Raw genomic sequence first — 24,501 nt, forward strand, 5'->3', positions numbered from 1 at the left:
TGCAGATTATTACCACTGACCTCTCTATAGATCTGCAGAACATCGCTTCTCTACCTCCTGACAGATACATAGTGATATATCCTGCAGATTATTACACCCCTGACCTCTCTACAGATCTGCAGAACATTGCTCCTCTACCTCCTGACAGATACATAGTGATATATCCTGCAGATTATTACACCACTGACCTCTCTACAGATCTGCAGAACATCGCTCCTCTACCTCCTGACAGATACATAGTGATATATCCTGCAGATTATTACACCAGTGACCTCTCTACACATCTGCAGAACATTGCTCCTCTACCTCCTGACAGATACATAGTGATATATCCTGCAGATTATTACACCACTGACCTCTCTACAGATCTGCAGAACATTGCTCCTCCACCTCCTGACAGATACATAGTGATATATCCTGCAGATTATTACACCACTGACCTCTCTACAGATCTGCAGAACATTGCTCCTCCACCTCCTGACAGATACATAGTGATATATCCTGCAGATTATTACACCACTGACCTCTCTACAGATCTGCAGAACATTGCTCCTCCACCTCCTGACAGATACATAGTGATATATCCTGCAGATTATTACACCACTGACCTCTCTACAGATCTGCAGAACATCGCTCCTCCACCTCCTGACAGATACATAGTGATATATCCTGCAGATTATTACACCACTGACCTCTCTACAGATCTGCAGAACATTGCTCCTCTACCTCCTGACAGATACATAGTGATATATCCTGCAGATTATTACACCACTGACCTCTCTACAGATCTGCAGAACATTGCTCCTCTACCTCCTGACAGATACAGTGATATATCCTGCAGATTATTACACCACTGACCTCTAGAGATCTGCAGAATATTGCTCTGTCCCTGATTCTTTCCCACATGCCCTCCAGTGACTCTGTGATGTGTTTTCTGTGCTCTGCAGGTTTGGACTGGATGGGGTGTTACATGGAAGGAATGAAGGATGAGATCTCGGTGTTCGGGCTGCAGGTAATGAGAATTCTGTTATCTGTAGATTCCTGCGGCTCCGCTGTCAGCGACTCCTGCCGTGCTCCGATCCTACGCGGCGACATCATCCCCTTATTCCATCACGCGGAGCTTCATCGTTGTATCATGAGAACGTCTACCTCACTGACATAGGGGCAAATTTACTAAAGCTGGCGCTTCATACGGCTCTTACTAAGTTTGTTGCAGCTTCTGCTGTCCATGCGCCAGAGAGATGACGCCAGTTTCTGGCGTAAATTATATTGAGTTTGTCCTGCACACTTCTTTTTTTTTTTTTCTTTTTTTTTTTTTTTTTTTATGGTCAGAAAATGGGAAAAAGTCACAAATCTAGAGTGCGCCATAATCTGTGACTTCTTATCGCCACCTAAACTTTTTAATAACTTCTCCCTTTGTGCTTCATTTCCTCACCATATTTAGGGTCTGTGGACTCCCGATCAAGACATTTTATCAGAACTGATATATTGTAACTAACTATCCGGGCAGGAAAGAGATCTGTGCTGCTGCTGCTGCTGTGTTTGGCTTGCAAAGGATTCTCTACACTGTATACAGAGTAACAAAATCTCAGCTGTAAGATGTATTAGGTCGGGATTTGCTTGCAGCTTTTGGATGTAAACCTTTCTCCCCATTGACAGCAAGCAGAGATCTTAAAAATAGTAAGCAATTGAAACGCAAAGTCTATTAGAAAGCTTCAGAACTTCTCATGATAAAATGATTGAGCTTTAATTACAGGAGACGGTCCGAGTCTTTCATTGCGTCCGCGCTGTCATCAGGTTGTCACACAGTTTGGTCATTTCATCATTTACAGCAATTTCCCGAAAAATCCACCGGGTGGAGCGAGGGAGGCAGAGACTTCACATGTCCCGACACCTCCCCATCCCCTGTAGCCCCAACCACAGGTTAGTGTCCCCCCCGTGTTGTTGGAGGTAAGTCTTCCACTATCCCAATAATCCGCTTTCTATTACTTCTCTTCCTACAAGCTGACCGCGTGAGACCGGGAGACGTAAAGATTGTGGCCGCCCTCGGAGACTCCCTGACGGTATGACCATGCCGGGTGGTACGTGGGAGAGGAGAGGTGATCCTGTTCTGGACCTTTCTGACTCGTCTTTTTATTGTTCTAGGCGGCTATTGGTGCAAATGCAACGAATGTATTAGAAATCCCAACAGAATATCGTCAGCTGTCCTGGAGGTAGGCGGAGCCACATCATAGAGCGGCGAATCACAAGCGATGTCATCGGAATCCTAACCGCGGGGGCAGATACAGCGCAGGAGGGCCCCATAGTGACAGCAAAACCTGGCCCACAACTCCTGGTGCCAGAGTTCCCCCTATAGGGCTGCCAATCCTGGCACAAGGGCAATGGGGAAGGGTTATAAAGGCAGAGGCAAATGTCCCCTCACTATCTAACCTTTCAGGAGTGGTTCTTAAAGCGACCTGGTCATCAGTTTATTAATTCTCTATATCATTAATCTAATAGGCGCTGCGATGCTGATAACTACGGTGCGATTTGTTTTAAAAAATGTTTATTATTTGCAAAGTTTTATGTGCATTTTTCTAAATATGTAAATGAGCCTTTATTAGAAAACTGGGAGGTGCTGTAACCGCGGCGATTCTCCAGAGGTGGAGCTACGTCACAGCCTCTGACGTTGTCCTATCAGCATGAAGCTGCTTCACGCAGTGTGAGAGACTGAGGCTGGAGGGAAGGGGGATCACTTCAAACAGCCATATCCTGGGCTGTGGACCACCTAGAGCAGCTGGCGGCATATAAAAGAGGAGATTCTAATCTTTCATCTGACACCAGGATCGCAGTTCTGGCTGTGACACAACCAGAGATATCACCAGTTGAAGGGAGTGGAAGCTGTGTAATATGTCATCACCTGTGTTGCTGGGCGGGGGAGAAGCTGTAAGCTGATTGGACAGGGGAGAAGCTGTAAGCTGATTGGACAGGGTCACAAAGTAAACATTACACCGCCCAGAGTGAAAAGAAAGAGTCCCCTCCTATTTGTCTATTAGACCCACATTATTATATTTAGTAAAATGCTCAGAACTTTTAAAATAATAAATTAGTTTTTTATAACAAATCACATTGTAGCGATCAGCATCACAGCGCCTATTAGATTAGTTAGATCGGGAAATAATAAACTGGTGACAGTCCCTTTAAAGGGAAGGTGTCATGATTTTTTAATATATTGCTTTTAATATAATATATAATACAAAAATTTTATTTATTTGTGTTCTCATTTTTTTACTTTATAATGTATTCTTACTTTTACTTCTCTATGGGGGCTGCCATTTTTTTTTTTTTAATCTCTGTATGTGTCGATTAACAACATACAGAGATGCTATACGGCACATACATCCCCATAGAGAATGTGAACGGGAGCCGTTCCATTCTCAGAAGCGTGCGCCGCTCCCACACAGACCAAAACGAAGCTCGTTTGTAGAGAGAAATCCAGCACCATTTTCATGTTTGTGTTATACTGTCTGCTGAGCACTCTATCTAATCCTAGCACTGTGCAGTCGCTCAGAAAATGGCGGCACACAGTGTAGGAGATTTGAAGACATTCAAACCCCTCCTACTCCTGGCACTAGCCAGAAGACGGGAGGGGGGATTGTGTGAGGACACTAGAGAGAGTGTGTCCACCCCAAATTTGCAGCATAAATCTATGAGGTTGCTTTACCACAGTGACCATGCTGCAATTTTCGGAACTGCTCCCTCTAGTGGCCAGCACATGGAAATGTTATAAATTAGAATCTAATTTATAATATTTCCTGACTTGTGAAAAAATTAAAACAATGTGTAATCACTCAAATACTAATTGTTTAACTGAAAAAAATTATAATAATTTCTAGCGACACATTCCCTTTAAAGGAAGAGGTTCTCAAAGCTCCCGGGCCCCAATATAAAATCTGTCCCAGGGCCACCCAGATACATGTGCATTCATAATACTGGTGTCTTCTTTGACGACAGAGGGCCCAGGAGCGACTGCTACCCCTGCACACCCTATAGCTACACCCCTGTATGATGTCCCTTATAATAATAGGGGGGTCCATTATTCCTTACACAGACTATTGATGGCTTCATTTTATAATATCTTCCGGGGGTGCCTTGTTGTCATAGTAACAGTGTCGTCTCTCTCCTGTAGTATCGGAGGCTACGGCGACCTGTGTGACGTCATCACGCTGCCCAGTGAGTACATTCCTCGCACCTTCTCCTTCCGCTGCTCCCGATTTATAGTCTGAGCTTTGCCTGATTCGGGTTTTGCTGATTTGGGAATTTGTTTGCAATTCTCCGGCCAGGACATGTGAAAGACATCGCTGATGATCTGGGATCAGACGCCAAACCTGACACCATTCCTGTATTTTCTAGATATTCTCAAGATTTTTAACCCTCATATTGTTGGATTTGGGAAGAGGAGCACGGTGAGCTATAGACCGGCTGCCCTGGAGGACACGGGACTGAACCTCGCTGTGACCGGAGCCAACACCTTGTAAGAATAGGAAGGGTACAGTGTGATAAGGATATAGGATAAATGTTATTAGCCAATCACTGGACTCCAAGGACATTTCTGATCGCAACATAAACTGAGTAGTAATAATATTTAATTCTCGGCCATCTCGTTTTCAGGAGTGATCAGCACCATTCACATCTGTTTACATCCAGAGACTGAAAACCCTTTTCAAGCGAATAAGCCTCACAGCTGTGGGTTTGTTACAATGGATCAGCATAGATAATCATCCATGAGTTAAACCGTCTTGACTCCAGCCGGATACATTTTACCTGCACTGATACATTGTTACAAACTATCCAGACAGATTTGTACTGCTATGTGTAGGTGACAGAGGATTGTCTAGGTTGGATACATTGTAACAAACCCTCAGCTGTGTAAGTAGTTTATACTCTCCTGTACTGGAGGGAATGGTGTTGTTCTCTTCTTGTGTTGCACGATTTTCTGTGCAGTTCAGTCTAACGTTTCTTGCTCTGTTTCAGTCTGCTTCCGGAGCAGGCGCGGCGTCTGATCGACGTCCTGAAGTCTCTGCCGGTAAATCTGTCTCCTCCTCTCAGCTTTTCTGCTGGTTTACAGGACGAGGCTCGGATCATGACTTGTCTCCGTGTCTCTTCTCAGGGGATCAGCCTCCAGGACGACTGGAAAGTAATCACCATATTCATCGGCTCTAACGACCTGTGCGACTACTGCAAGAATAAGGTGCCTTCCTCTGCTCGGACCAACCCCTCATAACCGCTGCCTTTCCCTCTATCACACAGACGTTCCTAGTCAGCGAAGGCGCAATTAATAATGGTCTCTAATGAAAACACAAACTGTCAGTCAGACCCTGCGCCAATTCTTTACCCTTCCATAGAAAATCTTCATTATCTAGTAAGACCAGAATCAAACTTGGAAATATCGTAGGGAAATGTAACTGCTGAATGTTTCCATGGAGCCGGCGATCCCAACCTCAGAAACTGGCGATTGTCAAAGGGATCGTCATGTAAATCATCGTATAATAAAAAGTTCTACAAATTTCTGATAAATTCACTTTCTCACCGTTTTAAAAATGTTCTGGCTGTCAGTGAATAGAAACGTTCTTGTTTACATCTAAGGGCTGAAAACACACCCTGACTTAGGGTCCTCATACACGGCCCGACATGGGCTGTGTAAACAAGCGCCGATCATGGAGACCGCTCGTTGATCGGGGCTCGTTCGCTCCTTTCACAAGGAGCTATGATCATTAATGTTACTCCGATCACTCGGACGTTTCTATCATGGCGGCAGCACATCGTTGTTTGCACAGGGAGAGGTGCTGCAGCCGGCGCTAATATTTATTGTAGTATAAACAATACGATCAGCTGATGAATGGCGCTTGCTCGTTAGTCGGCTGATATTTGCCCGGCGATGATCGGGAATGAGCGTTCTGTGAACACTCGTTTGCCCGATAATTGGCCGGTGTAAAGGGGCCTTTATTACTGCTCACAAAGCTGACGGACTTGTGGCCAAAAAAACAGCTCTGAAAGGAGAAGTCCAGCCGTCAGATGGCGAGGAAAGGATAAATTGTAACATTCACGAGGACAGGAGAGAAATGTGCTGCTGTGTTTACCTCAAAGATGATTGTCTACACTGTAACAACGTCATCAACTGTGTGGGTAGGACAGGTTTTTAGCCTTATAATGTTAACAAAAATGTTCCCATTCACTGACCGTCAACAGAGATCTTGAAATGGTGAGCATGATGGTGGAGAATCCCATTTCGTAGATCATTGTATTCTCCTTCCAGCTCACATAAAGAAGTGTTGTGCGGTAAATCCAAGCGTCATCAGGACAGAGGAGTCTTGTTCTAATCTCAATGTTGTCCGTTATCTCCAGACGCAGTTCTCTGCCGACACCTTCATCCACTATGTGACTGAGTCTCTGGATATACTGCAGGAAGAGGTACACTGAGCCATGTATCTAATCCTACCATGTGTGATACTGTCTACTGAGCCGTGTATCTAATCCTATTATGTGTGATACTGTCTGCTGAGCTGTGTATCTAATCCTGCCATGTGTGATACTGTCTGTTGAGCTACTGTATCTAATCCTATCATGTGTGATACTGTCTGCTGAGCCGTGTATCTGATCCTATCATGTGTGATCCTGTCTGCTGAGCTGTGTATCTAATCCTATCATGTGTGATACTGTCTGCTGAGCTGTGTATCTAATGCTATCATGTGTGATACTGTCTGCTGAGCTGTGTATCTAATGCTATCATGTGTGATACTGTCTGCTGACCTGTGTATCTAATCCTATCATGTGTGATACTGTCTGCTGAGCTGTGTATCTAATCTTATGTGTGATACTGTCTGCTGAGCTGTGTATCTAATTCTATCATGTGTGGTACTGTCTGCTGAGCTGTGTATCTGATCCTACCATGTGTGATATTGGCTACTGAGCTGTGTATCTAATCCTACCATGTGTGATACTGTCTGCTGAGCTGTGTATCTAATCCTACCATGTATGATACTGTCTGCTGAGCTGTGTATCTAATCCTACCATGTGTGATACTGTCTGCTGAGTTGTATCTAATCCTGCCATGTGTGATACTGTCTGATGTGCCGTGTATCTAAGCCTGTCATGTGTGATACTGTGCTGAGCTGCTGTATCTAAGCCTGTCGTGTGATCTCAGAGCCGAGTGTATCACAGTTCAGCCCAGTTTCTGATTCTCTTCGCAGCTTCCTAGGTCCATTATTAACGTGGTTCAGCTCTTCCGCATGGATCGTGTTCGGCAGGTGAATGACCAGAGTTTTGGCTGCGTCCTGCAGAGGTGAGGCTGTGGCTGCGAGTCTGGTGACACTTTAAGGGAACCTGCCAGTAAGTTTGGGGCCCCTAAACCATCAGTATGTCGTTACACAGCCGGGGTTTAGGGTTCCAAACCTCCCCACGTCAAAAACAGGCGTTTAGGGGATCGTAAATGACAGCGGGTGGGATGGCGCTGCCAGGTGTGAGGGGCGGTCAGTGTCCTGGCAGTGAGAAGACATTGTCTGACTGAAGCTTCTACTGTCTGTCCTTCCTGGGGCTGCGGATACTTCTTCCCTTTATGACATTTGCTGCGTCTTCTCCAGGTTCTTCTGCTCCTGTGTGGTGCAACCTAAAGAGAGTTCCCCGGAGCTGCTGGAGCTTCTCGAGGTGAACCGGCAGTACCAGGTGAAGTTCCTCCATCGTTTTATCTCCCCTATAGATTACAGAAATGACATGGTGGTCCCCGGAGGCTGCTCCTTATCCAGGGTCTATAAGCTGCATGTCCTATAGATCTATGTCCCTGATATGATTAGACCTCTGATCACGTCCAGGACCCCTCTGGTCATAGGGGTTCACTCTTGTGGGGTTCTCTATACCCGGACTGCACCTTCATGTGTCTCCTCTACCACCAGGAGCGGCTCGAGCATCTCATCCAGACGTCTGGCAGATACGAAGGAAAGAAAGACTTTGCTGTGGTTCTGCAGCCTTTTCTGAAGGACATTCAACCCCCCATGGACCAGGTGAGCGCCGGCCTCTGATACTGAGAAGTGACTGAGACCAGTACATATGGGGGGCAGCGCAGGGTCATGGTGGGTCCTCTTATTTATGCAGCTTGTTCCAGTCCGTCTGTATAACTGATGATGACCCCTGTATGGATGACCCGTCCGCCCCCGGGCAGCTCGTACGTACAAAGTGGAGGCAGAAATGATGTCTCTGGTATTAACCGCGAGATTACCCTGAAGTCACCCGTGGGAAGTGTCTGAATTATCACATATGGAGCGTGACCAAGAAGGGCCGCCGTTACCGTGTAAGTGGGGGTCGTCACCCACAACCTACAGACCCGAAAAGGAATATAAATCTTGGTTCTTCTCTCGGGCCCCCTTTATTGACTTGGCTCTGTAAGTGTAGCGCTGACAGTCTGTCCATGAACCAGGAGGCACAGGATGGACAGCGCTTTGTTTCCTGCAGATCGGGCAATGCTGCACTTCTAGGAATTGTGGGAAGACGGAGAAAAAAGGTAAATGGTAAAAATAAAACCTGTGATTCTCACCCGTAACAATGCTGAGGCTACGGTGGTGATCTATAGAAACCTGCAGACTGGCACTGATCATCTTCTACCCTCATCCGTCTCTTCAGTACTCGGCATTTGCAGGTTGATTGCTGGGAATAAAGCGTCTGAAGGAGCGCCACCAGTGGAGGAACCCTGAACTGCAACTGTGATAGATTATTCAGAAATGAAAATTATTTACAATTCACCGCAGTGTAGACGTGATGTAATGGCGGCTGAATCTGCGGATTTCCTGCTCACGGCATCGTCCTTCTGTCTCTCCTCTTTTACAGAACGGCCTCATCGATTATTCCTTCTTCTCTCCGGATTGTTTCCATCTCACCGTCAAAGGCCACGAACAAATGGCGAAAGGGCTGTGGAACAATATGGTAACTGTGTGACGTCTGCCGCCGTGTCCTGACGCTGCCGCCATGTGTCCTGACGTCACACATGTGATCTCTTTCAACCATGGATGGCATTTTCCAACTTGGCCGACCCCTTTTCAGCAGACAGAAGTCGGCCATCGCAAGCTAATTTTTCAAACCATGTTTGGTTGAAATGGCCAAAATCGCTTATTTGGGCCGGCTTTTATCTCGTGTATGACCCGGTTTAGGATTCCAGCTGGCACTTTACTACTAGTCCGTCTGGCCATAGCGGTCTGCAGCAAATATAGAGATAATCATCCCCCAGCTCCAGGTCCATAGGGCCCCCCCCCCCCCCGACGCACCTCTTATGCTTCTAGCCACATCTGTTAGTCACGGTTTTGCTGCGTAAATCTGGTCTTCGGCCCCGTCATCTGCCTGCTGAGTATAATCCCGCCACCATCACTGGTTTCATTCCAGCTTTTCTCCATTATTGCAGCTTCAGCCGCACGGAAATAAATCTCATCTGAAGACGTTCTCTGAGGAGGTGAAGCTCCTGTGTCCTTCTGAGGTAACGTTCTGAGCAGTGATGGAGTCTGCGCCGTGTCCTTTATAATGTCATGTATGTAGAAGGTGCAATCATTGATGCTGCTTGATCAGAAGCTGCTGCCGGCGCTGATGAGACATTTTGATGCTTTTCTCGTTTTTTTCATTTACATCTTGTGTTGACTATTTTGGCTTGGGGATATTCCTGGTACCTGTAGTCCGTCCACTCTGCCAGCACTGCAGCTGCAGTACAAGCTTGTTGGTGGCGGGACACCCCAATGCCAGGGCTCTAACCCGTCTATCCACTTCTGGCACCGTAATGCTCAGGTTGATGGAAATAGTTTTGGCGCCGGTTTCCCTGATTTTAGGACTTGTGCGGATCTGTTCTCACGAGGAGGTGTAATGAGGGGACCTTGTGACTGATCTTATTTATAATAGTGAACATGTGCGACATCTTGGAGCGGTCATACATGTGCGATATCTCGGAGCGGTCATACATGTGCGATATCTCGGAGTGGTCATACATGTGCGATATCTCGGAGCGGTCATACATGTGCGATATCTCGGAGCGGTCATACATGTGCGATATCTCGGAGCGGTCATACATGTGCGATATCTCGGAGCGGTCATACATGTGCGATATCTCGGAGCGGTCATACATGTGCGATATCTCGGAGCGGTCATACATGTGCGATATCTCGGAGCGGTCATACATGTGCGACATCTCGGAGCGGTCATACATGTGCGACATCTCGGAGCGGTCATACATGTGCGACATCTCGGAGCGGTCATACATGTGCGACATCTCGGAGCGGTCATACATGTGCGATATCTCGGAGCGGTCATACATGTGCGACATCTCGGAGCGGTCATACATGTGCGATATCTCGGAGCGGTCATACATGTGCGATATCTCGGAGCGGTCATACATGTGCGACATCTCGGAGCGGTCATACATGTGCGATATCTCGGAGCGGTCATACATGTGCCAGCGATACATTTATACTGCAACATCGGCGTAAATCCGTCAGAACGGTGCAGGTTTTGCCGTCATTTGCATTCACCTCTAGACTTGTCGCTGAGACTCCCCTCTATATTACAGGCCCAGCCTTATATCTACACCAGGAGGACACAGAGCGGGACCGCTGCATCCCGCGCCGCCAGGAGCTCCACACTGAGCGCCGCCTTCCTCTGCACCGTGTTGTTTGGGGTCTCCATGTAAGACGGGGGACACAGGAGGAATCCTGGATTTGACCTTCCAAGAAATGAAAAGTGAGATTTATCAAATGAAAAAATAGTCCTCAAAATACAAAGACCCGAAAGACATAAATGTGCAGGAGTTTTACTGATCATAATTCTCAATAAATATTAAACTTAAAGGACCAGACCTTATAATAATGCAGGTACCGGGATATCCGTCTCACGTATGGTGTAAAGTCTCTGGAGGGTCACGGGGCCGAGACATAAAGCAAAGATCAGGGGGAGGGGAAGTTTTTCACTTCCTGAAGAAAACGAAGGTTCTCCACCACCCAGCCTGTAAATGACTGAAGGAGATGGCATTGGAATTACAGGACAGGACGTCGTTTATGTGCGGAAAAATATCTTTCCTTTTAATCACCAAATCACAAATATATTGATAACTACAGTTGTGAAAGTGAGTGCGTGATTTTATGAGAATAACTTGCACAGAAAAATAACACTGGCCACCGCCGAGAATGTATTCACTAAAGAGCAGCGGTGACATCACTGAGAATGCAGCCGATCCATTCACTAAAGAGCAGCGGTGACATCACTGAGAATGCAGCCTATCCATTCTCTAGAGAGCAGCGGTGACATCACTGAGAATGCAGCCTATCCATTCACTAGAGAGCAGCGGTGACATCACTGAGAATGCAGCCTCCATTCACTAGAGAACAGCGGTGACATCACTGAGAGTGCAGCCTATCCATTCACTAGAGAGCAGCGGTGACATCACTGAGAGTGCAGCCTATCCATTCACTAAAGAGCAGCGGTGACATCACTGAGACTGCAGCCGATCCATTCACTAGAGAGCAGCGGTGACATCACTAGAGAGCAGCGGTGACATCACTGAGACTGCAGCCGATCCATTCACTAGAGAGCAGCGGTGACATCACTGAGACTGCAGCCTATCCATTCACTAAAGAGCAGCGGTGACATCACTGAGACTGCAGCCTATCCATTTACTAGAGAGCAGCGGTGACATCACTGAGAGTGCAGCCTATCCATTCACTAGAGAGCAGCGGTGACATCACTGAGAATGCAGCCTATCCATTCACTAGAGAGCAGCGGTAACATCACTGAAACTGCAGCCGATCCATTCACTAGAGAGCAGCGGTGACATCACTGAGACTGCAGCCGATCCATTCACTAAAGAGCAGCGGTGACATCACTGAGAATGCAGCCTATCCATTCACTAGAGAGCAGTGGTGACATCACTGAGACTGCAGCCTATCCATTCACTAGAGAGCAGCGGTGACATCACTGAGAATGCAGCCTATCCATTCACTAGAGAGCAGCGGTGACATCACTGAGAATGCAGCCTATCCATTCACTAGAGAGCAGCGGTGACATCACTGAGACTGCAGCCGATCCATTCACTAAAGAGCAGCGGTGACATCACTGAGAATGCAGCCTATCCATTCACTAGAGAGCAGTGGTGACATCACTGAGACTGCAGCCTATCCATTCACTAAAGAGCAGCGGTGACATCACTGAGACTGCAGCCGATCCATTCACTAGAGAGCAGCGGTGACATCACTAGAGAGCAGCGGTGACATCACTGAGACTGCAGCCGATCCATTCACTAGAGTGCAGCGGTGACATCACTGAGAATGCAGCCTATCCATTCACTAGAGATCAGCGGTGACATCACTGAAACTGCAGCCTATCCATTCACTAGAGAGCAGCTGTGACATCACTGAGAATGCAGCCTATCCATTCACTAGAGAGCAGCTGTGACATCACTGAGAATGCAGCCTATCCGTTCACTAGAGAGCAGCGTTGACATCACTGAGAATGCAGCCTATCCATTCACTAGAGAGCAGCGGTGACATCACTGAGAATGCAGCCTATCCATTCACTAGAGAGCAGCATTGACATCACTGAGAATGCAGCCTATCCATTCACTAGAGAGCAGCGGTGACATCACTGAGAATGCAGCCTATCCATTCACTAGAGAGCAGCGGTGACATCACTGAGACTGCAGCCTATCCACTCACTAGAGAGCAGCGGTGACATCACTGAGAATGCAGCCTATCCATTTAATAGAGAGCAGCGGTGACATCACTGAGAATGCAGCCTATCCATTTAATAGAGAGCAGCGGTGACATCACTGAGAATGCAGCCTATCCATTCACTAGAGCGCAGCGGTGACATCACTGAGAATGCAGCCTATCCATTTAATAGAGAGTAGGACAGATAAGTGCCGTTGTCCGGTCTTCTGCAAATTGAGCTTCATCAGAGAAGTTCTGCAACTTTTATAAAGTTATTGTCGTCACTATTTTCTAGATGTGTTTATGTGACGAGTTCTGCATCCGTGTCAGGTGGATATGACCAGGAAGGGTCTTCAGTCTCTACATGTAAATAAGAATGTTCCTTTTCAGTGGCAGCAAGCAGAGATCTGTATGAGTCTATTCGAATAATGTAGAACTTATTATAGAACCGTTAAGCTTTATTTACACAAGTCTTTCTCCAGGAGGGGAATCAGAACTCCCATCAGACAGTTTTTTACACGTTTCATTTTCAGAACTGACAGGAAATGGCCCAGAGGAGGGAAAGAGGGCGAAGCGGAGAAAGAAAGTGAAACCTTCCTGTCAGGAGAACAGACTGCAACACTAAAGAGGAAGAGAGGCGCAAACGGCTGCAGAAAAGGTGGGTGCGATCTGCAGATCATCTCTTCCTGAGAGTGTTGTCTATTCTCTGCAGATCATCTCTTCCTGAGAGTGTTGTCTATTCTCTGCAGATCATCTCTTCCTGAGAGTGTTGTCTATTCTCTGCAGATCATCTCTTCCTGAGAGTGTTGTCTATTCTCTGCAGATCATCTCTTCCTGAGAGTGTTGTCTATTCTCTGCAGAACATCTCTTCCTGAGAGTGTTGTCTATTCTGTGCAGATCATCTCTTCCTGAGAGTGTTGTCTATTCTCTGCAGATCATCTCTTCCTGAGAGTGTTGTCTATTCTCTGCAGATCATCTCTTCCTGAGAGTGTTGTCTATTCTCTGCAGATCATCTCTTCCTGAGAGTGTTGTCTATTCTCTGCAGATCATCTCTTCCTGAGGGTGTTGTCTATTCTCTGCAGATCATCTCTTCCTGAGAGTGTTGTCTATTCTCTGCAGATCATCTCTTCCTGAGGGTGTTGTCTATTCTCTGCAGATCATCTCTTCCTGAGAGTGTTGTCTATTCTCTGCAGATCATCTCTTCCTGAGAGTGTTGTCTATTCTCTGCAGATCATCTCTTCCTGAGAGTGTTGTCTATTCTCTGCAGATCATCTCTTCCTGAGAGTGTTGTCTATTCTCTGCAGATCATCTCTTCCTGAGAGTGTTGTCTATTCTCTGCAGATCATCTCTTCCTGAGAGTGTTGTCTATTCTCTGCAGATCATCTCTTCCTCGGTTGTTTGTGATTATTCTGCTTGTACAGGGAGTATATTGCTGTATTGATATATTGATCACACACTGGTGATACTTCTGTTATGTGGCCCGCTGCAGACTATCTCTCCATCCGCAATGTGTCTGTTCAGTGACAGGGCGAGCAGTGGGCAGCTGCCTAGGGCGGCGCCATTTGGTGGATCAAATTATGGGTTAAAAAGAAAAAAACCTGCTCTGTCTATAAATGCCAGTGCATGGGTGAGGGGACGGCGCTATATCATTATGTATCTATGTGACTGCCACCTACTGTAGAGATAAGCGGCGGAATGAAGAGAGTGAGGGTCCGGGGCAGTATATATATATACTATAATAGAGTGGAGCTGTGAGAGGACATGGTGCTGGGGGATATGGGGACTGTGTATTATATAAGAACACTATGGAGGGCTGGGGGGCAATTATATGATTGTTTGCCCATCTGTCAGCGATCATGCGGCACTGCAGGGACTGTGGCGGGGACGGGGTGAGTACCTGTCCTTGGGACCTAGGGATCTTGTCCTGCCCCTGTGTCTGTTGTAGCATTATCTGACGGGAGCGGCTCTGTACTGTCACATTCTGTCCAGAGGGGGGCAGCAGGGCTGGGTGTCCAGAACAGACGGGATATGATTCTACATTCTCATCAGGCAGGTGATTCTGGAGACGCTCTCCTGTAAATTTAAGGGCTGACGAGAAAATATTCACAAAATACAAAACAAAAATATGCGGAGAGCACAATGTGACGTGTCCGTGTATTTGTCCAGCTTTCTGGCATCTGTACTAGAAAAAATGGCTTCAGAGTCACATGGAAGCGACTTATTCACTGACCATATCCCGGATCTTCTAACTAGAGGCGGAAAACAACAATTATCAACAGGGCGGGCGAAAACATGGTACACCCCCAAAATATATATAATACAGCTGCTGTCGGGGTCACACGATGGATATCCTAGCTAGGATCAATGAAAGCAAAGGGCATGTGAGTAGGGGGAGCAGAGTCTTCTGTACAGCGGAGGGGATCATGGCGGGGGTTAGTGGAGGGGCACAGAGGACTGAGCGGCCACAAAATTATCCCAGGTCATGTGATGTGGAGTCTCCAGGGGTCTGACATATAATCAGTTTATGGGAGGAGTCTCAGTGATCGGTCTTGTGCCCGGTACCATGCGATTGGTCATGTGCAGGGTATTTTGGGATCGGTCTTGTGCCCGGTATCAGAGGAACTGTTGTGTGCCCTGTATCGGAGGAACGGTCGTGTGCCCGGTTGGTGGGGGCCCTGTTACAGGTTTTGCATTGGGGCCCAAAAGCTTCAAGTTACACCTCTGGGGGGTACTTACTTTGTCCACATGCTGTGCAGTGTATGGTCATTGCCTGAAAGGGATTGTCTTGGTTTAGAAAAACATGGCTTCTATCTTACAGAAACTGCACCACACCTGTCCGTGGTTTGGGTCTGGTATTGCAGCTCCGCTTCATTAAAGTGAAAGGGGCTGAGCTGCAATACCACACGCAACCTATGGGCAGGTGTGGTGCCATTTTTGGAAGAAAGCAGAGATGTTTTTCTAATCCTGGACAACTCCTTTAAGGGTAAAGTGATGTCATTTAATTGAGTAGGGGGGATTTAGAAACATTGAGAAACGCTGCCCGTATTCACATCTATGACATATATACAGTAAAAGCTTTTTGAGATGATCACCCAAAACTGCATTGAAAAATGGTCTTCTAGATGGGAGGTCGTGTCATACAAGAAGACAATCCACATAAGATATAAGGGAATTAAAAATCTGCCACACGAAATCTGGTCTGGATAAGGGGAGGTCTTCTCAAAGGAAGAGATTTCACTATATACACAGTGAAGCCTCTCCAGAAGACCACCCCTTCCTGTCCCACCAAATACTATGCGTAGTGCCACGTGAGCAGTGAGGCCAGAAACGTGGCGAGGTCAGATTATGGGGCTGATGCTGTGTATAGGAGGCTCGGCTATCATTGTCTGTTGGGGGTTTTACGCCATATTTATGAAGCAGCTCCGCCCCTTTTTTCGGCACACGTGTCTGCGCTCAGATGAGAGTATGGAAGTTAGGTCACCTGATTCTAAGTTCAACTTTAGATGTGAATCGAGAAAATACATGATAAATGCAAAATCAGTGTGGAGCGAAGTATTCAAAAGTTTACTAATCTGTGAAATATTGTGAAAAAGGAGAGCAAAGTGTCGAGTATTCAGTCACGTCCCCACCGATATTTGTAAGATGCAGGTTTGAGAGTTGCCAAAATCTGATTGGTCACTACGAGCGATAACTCTGTGTTTTATGAATGGAGTCGTCGTATTTTACATATAAAGACTGACAGGTTGTGTTTTTATATTCAGAATCATCCAGAAAACGTGAAACATACACGGACAATAATTCCCTGTCCACTATTAAAGCAGGATATTCTGTATCTTACAGCTATGGCCGAGAATCCGCAAGTGGAGGAGAGAGATGGAGATTCTCCGGAAGGTTCTACATCCAAAGACCTTACAAAAAGACTAGAAGATGTGGGGCTCAATCCTCAAAAGTGGACTCAACTTTTCCGCAAACATTTGGGGGTAGAAAGTAGGCAGAGTTTGGCACATATGGGGCCTGAGGATTACCTGAAGATAGAAAAGCATGCAGAGTTTCCTTGGGAAAAAGAAGCCCTCAGAAAGCTGCTGAATATCCATCATCCATCGGCTTCCCTAACAGAAACACGAGATGAACAGGTCAAAAAAACAATTGACAAAGAGATAAAGGGGAAAACACGATTGGATGAAGCAAAAAAAGTGAAGCTGGAAGCCAAACAAAGTCTTCAGAAGAAACTTGAGATTGAAGCACAAGCCATGAAGACGGCGAAGGACATGACTCCAAGATCCTCCCGGCCTGTAGCGGAGTCTCTAGAAGCAATGATGGACAAATATGACCAGGGACTGACTGAGAAGCGACCGCTCAGCCATGATGGACTATCTGACCAGGAGGTTCTGCTTCACGCCTCAGGAGGCCTTGCCCTGGAAGGAATATACTTAACAATGAATCCGGAAGATGTTCTACAAAAACGGGACCAACTTCTTGCTGTTCCAAGTGGCTTTTGCCTCACTGGTCCTCAACAAAAGCCTGTGCTAGAGCAGAAAGAGTTCTCATCTTCTGAAGAAGAAACAACGTTCCATAAATCGATGGAAAAGTTGGGTTTTAGTGTTGCCACGGCAGCTAAAGGAGGCTTCTGGTGTATCCAAGCCGAGGCCAGTGCGGTCTACAACTCAACCAGCGTGACCAAACAAAAGCAAGACACTCATAATGAACATGCTTACATCTCTACCACAAAGTACTGCTACATCCCCCTGGCCTCCTCTTATATGACGAAGGATCAGCTCCGGCTCTCCTCCGCAGCCCTCCAAGAGCTAAGTTCAATTGAGGACCTTTTGAAGCTTTGCAGTGAGGTAGAAACACGTAATATACTAAGGGAGAAATATGGACGTTTTTTCAGTCGGTTTGGCTCCCATGCCAATCGGGGGCCTCTTCATTTTGGAGGAATATTCTGGTGGACAGCAACTTCCAAGGGGTTTAAGCAAGAAATGTTGAAGGAAGTTCAGGAAGAAACTCAGAAAGTATTAGATTCTTCTGTAAATATTAGCTGCTCCTGTGGTTGGTCTTTCTCTGTCAGCAATGATATCACCAAAACAGACACAAAGCAATCAATGAAAACAGACCATACAAAGAAGAATCAGAAAGATATTCAACTGACCGTGACGAAAACAGGAGGACCACTGACTGTAGATTCCCTCAGCGAGTGGAAGTCAGGACTTGATGCCAACAATAAGACCTGGAGTGTGATAGACCGAGGCCTTCATCTTACTCCAGTGTGGGAAATTCTACTGTGTGGTCACAAAGAGGAGTTTAGAGATGTTTACAAAGTGGCCAAGGATCTAAAGAACGTTTACTTGGCGATCACTGGTCAACATTCAAGTTTGCCAGTGGCGGAGAATGTCTCCACAGCTGCCTACCATACCAAATTATTCCTCTCTAAATTATCATGTTGGCCCGTTGACCCCGCACAGCAACAGCTGCAGATATTGATTGATTTTAGACAACAACTTAATGACAAAACAGGGAATTATAATATCTGGTTAAACTTGTGCCTTCCTCACGAGGCACTTCACAGTTTCTTACACAAAGTAATGGAATCTTACAAACAGAACCCGAAGGCCGATGAACCCGTCATCCGTTCTTTATTAAAATGTCTTCTCCAAAACCTTGAATTTGCAAGTGAAAACTTAGATTCTTATTCTGCTATAATCACGTGGTTACATCCAGAGAAGAAAGAGGAACACGTTTACAACATGTCTGATTTTCCAACATTCATCAAATCCGTTTCAACGGCAAAGAATGATCTCTTACAGCTCAGTCGAGATGATGACCCCAAGGAGGGAGATCTTGATGCAAAAGTCAAAATCAACGTCCTTATAAATTCTTACATCGGTTCATTTTTGAAAAATTTGAGAACCATGGGTCAAAAAGAGGAAGAGATGATTGTTCTGTGTGCTGCCAGCAGTGTCGGGTACTCAGCCCATAACCATTATTTCCAACAAAGACTTGGCTTTCATGAGGTCAACTTCATGGTTGATGAGATGCAGCGTTTATTTAAGGAATATAACAGTCTCAAAGATATCGGAGTTTGCAGAGCTCAAGCTTTTTTGTTGGAGGCGGCACTGACCGCAGGTGATGAGACTCGCCCCAGATCCACAGAGCAGAAGAGGGAGCTTGTACAGCTCATTTTAGATGATTTGAAGTCTGGTCTCGAGCAAGAAATTGTAAATGTTCTTCAAAAACACAAAGATTTAAGTGATTTACCATCTTTAATCGAGGACTTTAAGCATTTACGTTCAGGAGATTGTCAAGCCATGAATGTGGAAAGTTTCGCTGAAGAAATAAAAAATGTTTGTCATGTAACGAACCATACAGCTACAACGGGATCTCTATTGACCGGCAGAGTAGAAAACAATCCAACCACCCTCAAGCAAGATGTTCTCCATCTGATAAGTCGTCTGGGGCTCAAGCAACACTTTCCTAAAGGTTTGACGAGGAGAAACTTTCATGTAGTCTACACATCTTTACTGAAATGCCCAGATTCTGAAAGTGAGCTTCCATTATATTTTATGCAGATGTTGATGAAATTAGATTATCGATTCAGATATTTAATTTACAAGGGCAGCAACAAGATCAACAGCTCTGACAATGCCAGCTGCCCCGAACTAGAGGCCGACACATTCGATTCAATTGACGACTTACTAAATCTTTGTTCAGAAGAGGAGGTGCAGACCGTGTCAGAAGCGAAGGAGACCATACATCCCATGGATCTCCTGATGGCCGTGTATCATTGTTCAGATGACTTCATGAGACAATACACTTTTACAAAATTGTCAATCTGCCAGTTTGCGTTGCCTTTTCTAGTGCCAAGGCCCTATGACTCGGAGATAGAGCTTCCTCTGTGGGCATTCAGACAAGTCCAGAAAAGTGTTCTAGACTTTCAGCTCTCTGAAACAGGAACACTTAAAGAGAAGCTCATATGTCAAGTTCATGTCCCAGTGATTTCCTTCACCAGGGTTGGATCACATGAATTCTCTAAATCTCAACTCTTAACCAACCTATTAAGTAAGCACAAACATAACATCTTCTACCACAGGAACTGTGAAGGCAGCATCAAGAATCGTGTACTGATCAACGGGATGGCAGAAATCTTTTGGTTTTGCCCTACTGGGAAGGACACAGACCAATTTTCACAATCTTTAGCTTTTGTTAACTTGAGGGGCGACATCCAGGAACATAAGAAACAATCTCAATTTTTGCAAGAAATATCTTCAATCAATGTCATTGTTTACTCGAGGTCAACCTCTAGCAGTGTGATGTCCATGAAGAATTTAAAAGGCAAACCCCTGATAATACTCTCTCCAGAAAGAGAAGCGTCTGTAAATGTGGACACCAAGCGCTTGGAAGTCATAATTGGTCTTAAAAACCGGAATGAAGCAAAAGTTCTGGAAGAACTAACCACATCCATCAGACGTCTGTTGGCTGCATCTCCCAAGTCTTGCAGTCTTGAAACCTGTGCAAAAATTGGGAAACAATGTGGGTTTTATGTGGACGAAGATTGTAAGGAATGTGTAGATGGCAAGGCCGAAGCTGAGAAAATGATGGGCCTCCTAAAAAGAAATGACCTGATGACTGCTAAGGAGGAGCTGCTGCCTCTATCAGGGAGCCTCTGGCGCTCATGGTGTGAAAAAGACCGAGAGCTGAATTGCCTGGAAAACAAGATGAATCGAAGAATTGATGATTACCGCAGTCAGACCGAGAAAGACAAAAACTCCATAAGAAAAAAGCAACTGAAAAAAGCAAGTCAAAATCAGTTCATGAAGGACTTCATTGCTCTACAGACTTCTTTGTCTAAACCCACAAAACGGTTCTTTCTGCAATGGTTTAAAATATTCATAGACGACCTTTCCTGTGACCTTGTGTCCGAGCTGCGCAATAAGTATACCAGCGTATGGACTCGTCTACAGTCCGGACAACTGGCCAACAAGGAACTGGTGAGGACATTACAAGGTGACCTGGATTCTCTCTCAACACAAATGAATGCCAGTTTGTTTGGTCTCGAGCACATCCTGAGAGAGGTGGGACAAACCTACGAGGCTTTGCATGACTTGCAGAATAAAGATGAATGTTTTGATAAGCTGCCAAAAATTGCCGCTGACATGATGGTTTATGATGGATACCCGATAGAACTTATGGACGGAGATGCTTGCTATGTACCAGTCAACTGGATAAAAGCTGTCCTGACAGAAGTCATTAAGACTATAGGAGATAAGAAGATGTTTGTGCTTTCTGTACTTGGGGTCCAGAGTTCAGGCAAATCAACTCTCCTCAACACCATGTTTGGTCTGCAGTTTGGTGTAAGCGCTGGCAGATGTACAAGAGGAGCATTTATGCAACTGATGGAAATTGCAGATGAACTCAAAAAAGAGCTCGGCTTTGATTACATACTGGTCATTGATACTGAAGGTCTTAGAGCCATGGAGCTAGCAAATCAATCCTCAATGAATCACGACAATGAATTGGCAACTTTTGTAATTGGTGTAGGCAACATGACCTTGATCAATGTTTTTGGTGAAAACCCTTCAGAGATTAAAGACATTCTACAAATAGCTGTCCAGGCGTTTCTACGGATGAAGCAGGTGAAGCTCTCTACCAGCTGCCTCTTTGTGCACCAAAATGTAGGAGAGTTAACTGCGCATGATAAAAATGCAGAGGGGCGCAGACTTCTTCAGACCGAGCTGGATAAGATGACGGCCCTCGCAGCTGAGCAAGAAATGTGCCACGTTCAGCGTTTCAGTGACGTCATCAAGTTTGATGCCAATCGTCACATTTATTATTTTTCTCACTTGTGGGATGGAAATCCACCCATGGCACCCCCTAACCCCCTCTATAGTGAGAACACCCAAACAGTGAAAGATTTGATACTCCGTTCTAGAAATGGGGATTCTGGAGGCATCTTAAGCATTTCTCAGGTTAGTGTTCGCATAGAAGACCTTTGGACAGCATTGAAAAATGAAAACTTTGTTTTTAGCTTTAAAAATACCTTAGAAATTTCTGCTTATAAAAAAGTCGAAAACAAATACAGAAAGCTGACTTGGCAGCTGAGACGCCATTTTCTCGAACTTCAGGCAAGATTGAACAACAAAATTAAGAAAGGTGATATCATCACTGTGAGCCACAGCAGTATCGAGAGCGAGGCAAAGGAAATGTTTGAGTCTATCAAGGATGAGTTTGAAGATTTTTTCAGTGAAGAGAAGGATAAAGAGATCTTGATCCAGTGGAAGGCCAACGTTCTGAACAGGTTAACTAGTCTAAGTGGTGAACTGGTGGAAGAAACCAAGAGAAAAGCGGCAGAGCGCGTACAGCTGAAAAAGAGTCAGAATCATGTAAACCAGAGGCAGCTGGGCTATGAAGAACAACTGCGCAGGAAGAGTATGCAGCTGGCCCTGGACCTAAAGGACAAAGGGTTAGAAGAATCCCAGCTGAAAGATCATTTCATTGCCCTGTGGCAGCGCTGGGTGACAGAGATCAGCAACTCTTCTCCTAAGCCCGAGGAGCCTCAGATCATCTCAGACGCTGAGGACGTTCTATTCCAATACTACAGGGAAGAATGCACCAAGAGCAAGAAATTGAGCAATTTCTCGAGGTGGAGCACGTTCTCTGTTGATCTATCAAAGCACGCTGCAGGGAGGGCAGGAATCCGAAATCTATTCCATATTCTAGGTGACCCTGAGAAGAGAAGCATTGAGCAGGTGTTTCTGAATCTAAAGCAAATCATAACCAAGTACCTAGAAGATAAGCAGAGAGAGAAGGTGGACTACACCAAGGCTTTCTTCTATCAACTCCTGCAGGATGTGTCCGAGATAATAAATGAAAAGAAATTTGATAAGTTCACATTGAAAAAGATGTTTAACTTCCATGTCTCCCTATACTTCTGCGGATTGGCCGTTCCTATCTTTCAGTCAATGCATGAAGCTTTCCGGCACACCAATGACCCTGTGGTTATCCTCGAGAGCAAACGGGAAGAGTTTTTCAATTGTTTCAAAATTTCTTGTGAAGGAGCCGCTTCAATTAAAACGACATTCGCAGACTTCTTATGTAAAAAGACCCTTGAAGCAATACGGCCAGCTTTGTATGAACGGACAGGCATGGCAATTGTGGATGAGATGACCAGCAATTACCCGCCCTTTGCTAGTAATCGCTCCAGACTAGAGGCCCACATCTTGATTTATCTGGCTGAACGTGAAGACTTTGAGAAATACCGGCAATATCTCCATTTCCCAAAGACCTTCTTCCGAGACTTCATTGAGACAAGTGTTAACGATTTCTACTTAGATGAACAGTCGCACAGACTCAAGGACACCTTACACATTAGCCTAGATCATTTCCACAAACTTGTTCTCTTGAGCATTGCTAAGTCCACGAGGATTGTCAAAGATAAAAATGGTAAAGTCTCCGAATGGCTTGATGACTTCTACAAGAGGATTGGAGACCATGTGACCTTTACAAGAGCCGACCTGAAGAGCATTGAACACCAGGAGATTCAGGACATTGAGTTTATTCAGGAAGTCATGTGCGCATCTTGGAATGAAGCCGTAGAGAATTTCAAAAAAGACTTTGATACCACCACTTTTGATTCCTTTGAGACCAAACCTCATGAAATCCTGGTCAAGCAGCTGTGCGGATGTTGGGAGCAGTGCCCCTTCTGTGGAGCAATTTGTACCCACACTATTGATAACCATGATGGTGACCACTCTGTACCTTTCCATCGTCCCCAGGCAATAACTGGTATCTCATGGATCGATTCCAATGAATTTGTCATAGATATATGTTCTAATCTTGTTAGCTCCAACAATTGTCTGGTGATTAGCCCGTCAAAACAGATCCTATACAGAAATTACAGAACTATAGGACCAAATTACGCCAACTGGAGCATCACGGCAGACAACTCCTCCCCGCCGTACTGGAAGTGGTTTGTGGCTCAGTTCAGAAGTAAGCTGGAAGAAGATTATAACCTAAAGTTTCGGAAAGAGGACATTCCGGCTGAGTGGTCACACATAAATAAAGATGAAATGATCGCCAAGCTGAGAGATCAACTATAACTGGAAGCCGATATAATTACAGACCATCGGACCACACTAGACCTGGCGCCTGCAACCACCTGCAGACACGGCTCATACAGTTGCTCTGCACCAGTGGCCAATAATCTTCTATAGCGCCAACATATTCCGCACCACTTCACGATTCAGAGGGAGAAAAATCAGACATTACAGAGTAACAAACTAATTATCCACTCAAATAGGAGTGAGGACCCTGTTGTCAAGAGCTTACAATCTATGATTGATACTGTTTGTAGTAGTAGATGGCTACATTTTGTCACCACTTGTCTGTGGTGTTCTACGGATTCTCACTGTTCCTTTTACTACAAACATTGCTGCTTTTACTGCGCCATTTCAAGGATTGTCATGACTAGATACAGCCATAATACAAATAATAAGAATATGTAATATCGCTTAATCATTAAGGTTATGACGCTGTAAGGAATGCACCTCGGCGTCCAGTAATTGGCTACTAACATTTATCCCCTAAACCTTTTCATATGTATAAAATGCTCAATATAAATAATACAATTTAGATTAGAAACTGAACCTGGATGTGGTCTCTTATGTACAAAATATAATGCTGAGAAACACACACACCTGATGTAGGGAAAACAAAATTCTTCCTGCATTTTAGAAGATCAACTAAGCTATTGGTGGGTGGGCGGGGGGAGTCTGGCCCGGAGCTGGCCTACTGTTTCCACTAA

The 24,501-nt window shown here is 45.5% G+C and overlaps 2 protein-coding genes across 4 annotated transcripts; both read left to right on the forward strand.

Moving 5' to 3' along the window:
- Positions 1-957: 957 nt before the first annotated feature.
- LOC142664968 (phospholipase B1, membrane-associated-like) lies at positions 958-11,116 on the forward strand. Of its 3 annotated transcripts, XM_075844479.1 has the most exons (15): positions 958-1,012; positions 1,833-1,923; positions 2,005-2,063; positions 2,146-2,213; positions 4,169-4,212; positions 4,393-4,513; positions 5,014-5,065; positions 5,150-5,230; positions 6,385-6,450; positions 7,230-7,321; positions 7,620-7,701; positions 7,929-8,036; positions 8,857-8,952; positions 9,425-9,496; positions 10,574-11,116. In XM_075844479.1, the coding sequence occupies exons 1-15, from the start codon at positions 959-961 to the stop codon at positions 10,691-10,693; spliced, it is 1,206 nt and encodes a 401-aa protein (XP_075700594.1). In that variant the 5' UTR covers position 958; the 3' UTR covers positions 10,694-11,116. The 3 variants fall into 3 exon arrangements, 2 of the variants coding, with proteins under 2 accessions (XP_075700594.1, XP_075700595.1); XR_012851427.1 differs by lacking the exons at positions 9,425-9,496; positions 10,574-11,116 and adding an exon at positions 8,128-8,533 and having other exon boundaries at positions 8,857-8,941; XM_075844480.1 differs by lacking the exons at positions 9,425-9,496; positions 10,574-11,116 and having other exon boundaries at positions 8,128-8,939.
- A 2,127-nt stretch (positions 11,117-13,243) lies between these two features.
- Positions 13,244-24,304, forward strand: LOC142664960 (interferon-induced very large GTPase 1-like). Its single transcript, XM_075844436.1, has 2 exons — positions 13,244-13,362; positions 16,545-24,304. Exon 2 carries the CDS (start codon positions 16,547-16,549, stop codon positions 23,795-23,797), a length of 7,251 nt encoding a protein of 2,416 aa, XP_075700551.1. The 5' UTR covers positions 13,244-13,362; positions 16,545-16,546; the 3' UTR covers positions 23,798-24,304.
- The last annotated feature ends 197 nt before the right edge of the window (positions 24,305-24,501 follow it).

This window comes from Rhinoderma darwinii, chromosome 12, assembly GCF_050947455.1.
Source record: "Rhinoderma darwinii isolate aRhiDar2 chromosome 12, aRhiDar2.hap1, whole genome shotgun sequence".
Taxonomy (NCBI): Eukaryota; Metazoa; Chordata; class Amphibia; order Anura; family Rhinodermatidae; genus Rhinoderma; species Rhinoderma darwinii.

What these genes read in the sequence shown, in the direction of transcription:
- LOC142664968 (XM_075844479.1), top strand. Translation starts at nt 959, where the DNA reads ATGGGGTGTTACATGGAAGGAATGAAGGATGAGATCTCGGTGTTCGGG. An exon ending in AGGTGAACCGGCAGTACCAG is followed by an intron (nt 7,702 to 7,928) that starts GTGAAGTTCCTC and finishes CTCTACCACCAG; the next exon opens with GAGCGGCTCGAGCATCTCAT. An exon ending in AAGGGCTGTGGAACAATATG is followed by an intron (nt 8,953 to 9,424) that starts GTAACTGTGTGA and finishes CCATTATTGCAG; the next exon opens with CTTCAGCCGCACGGAAATAA.
- LOC142664960 (XM_075844436.1), top strand. Translation starts at nt 16,547, where the DNA reads ATGGCCGAGAATCCGCAAGTGGAGGAGAGAGATGGAGATTCTCCGGAA.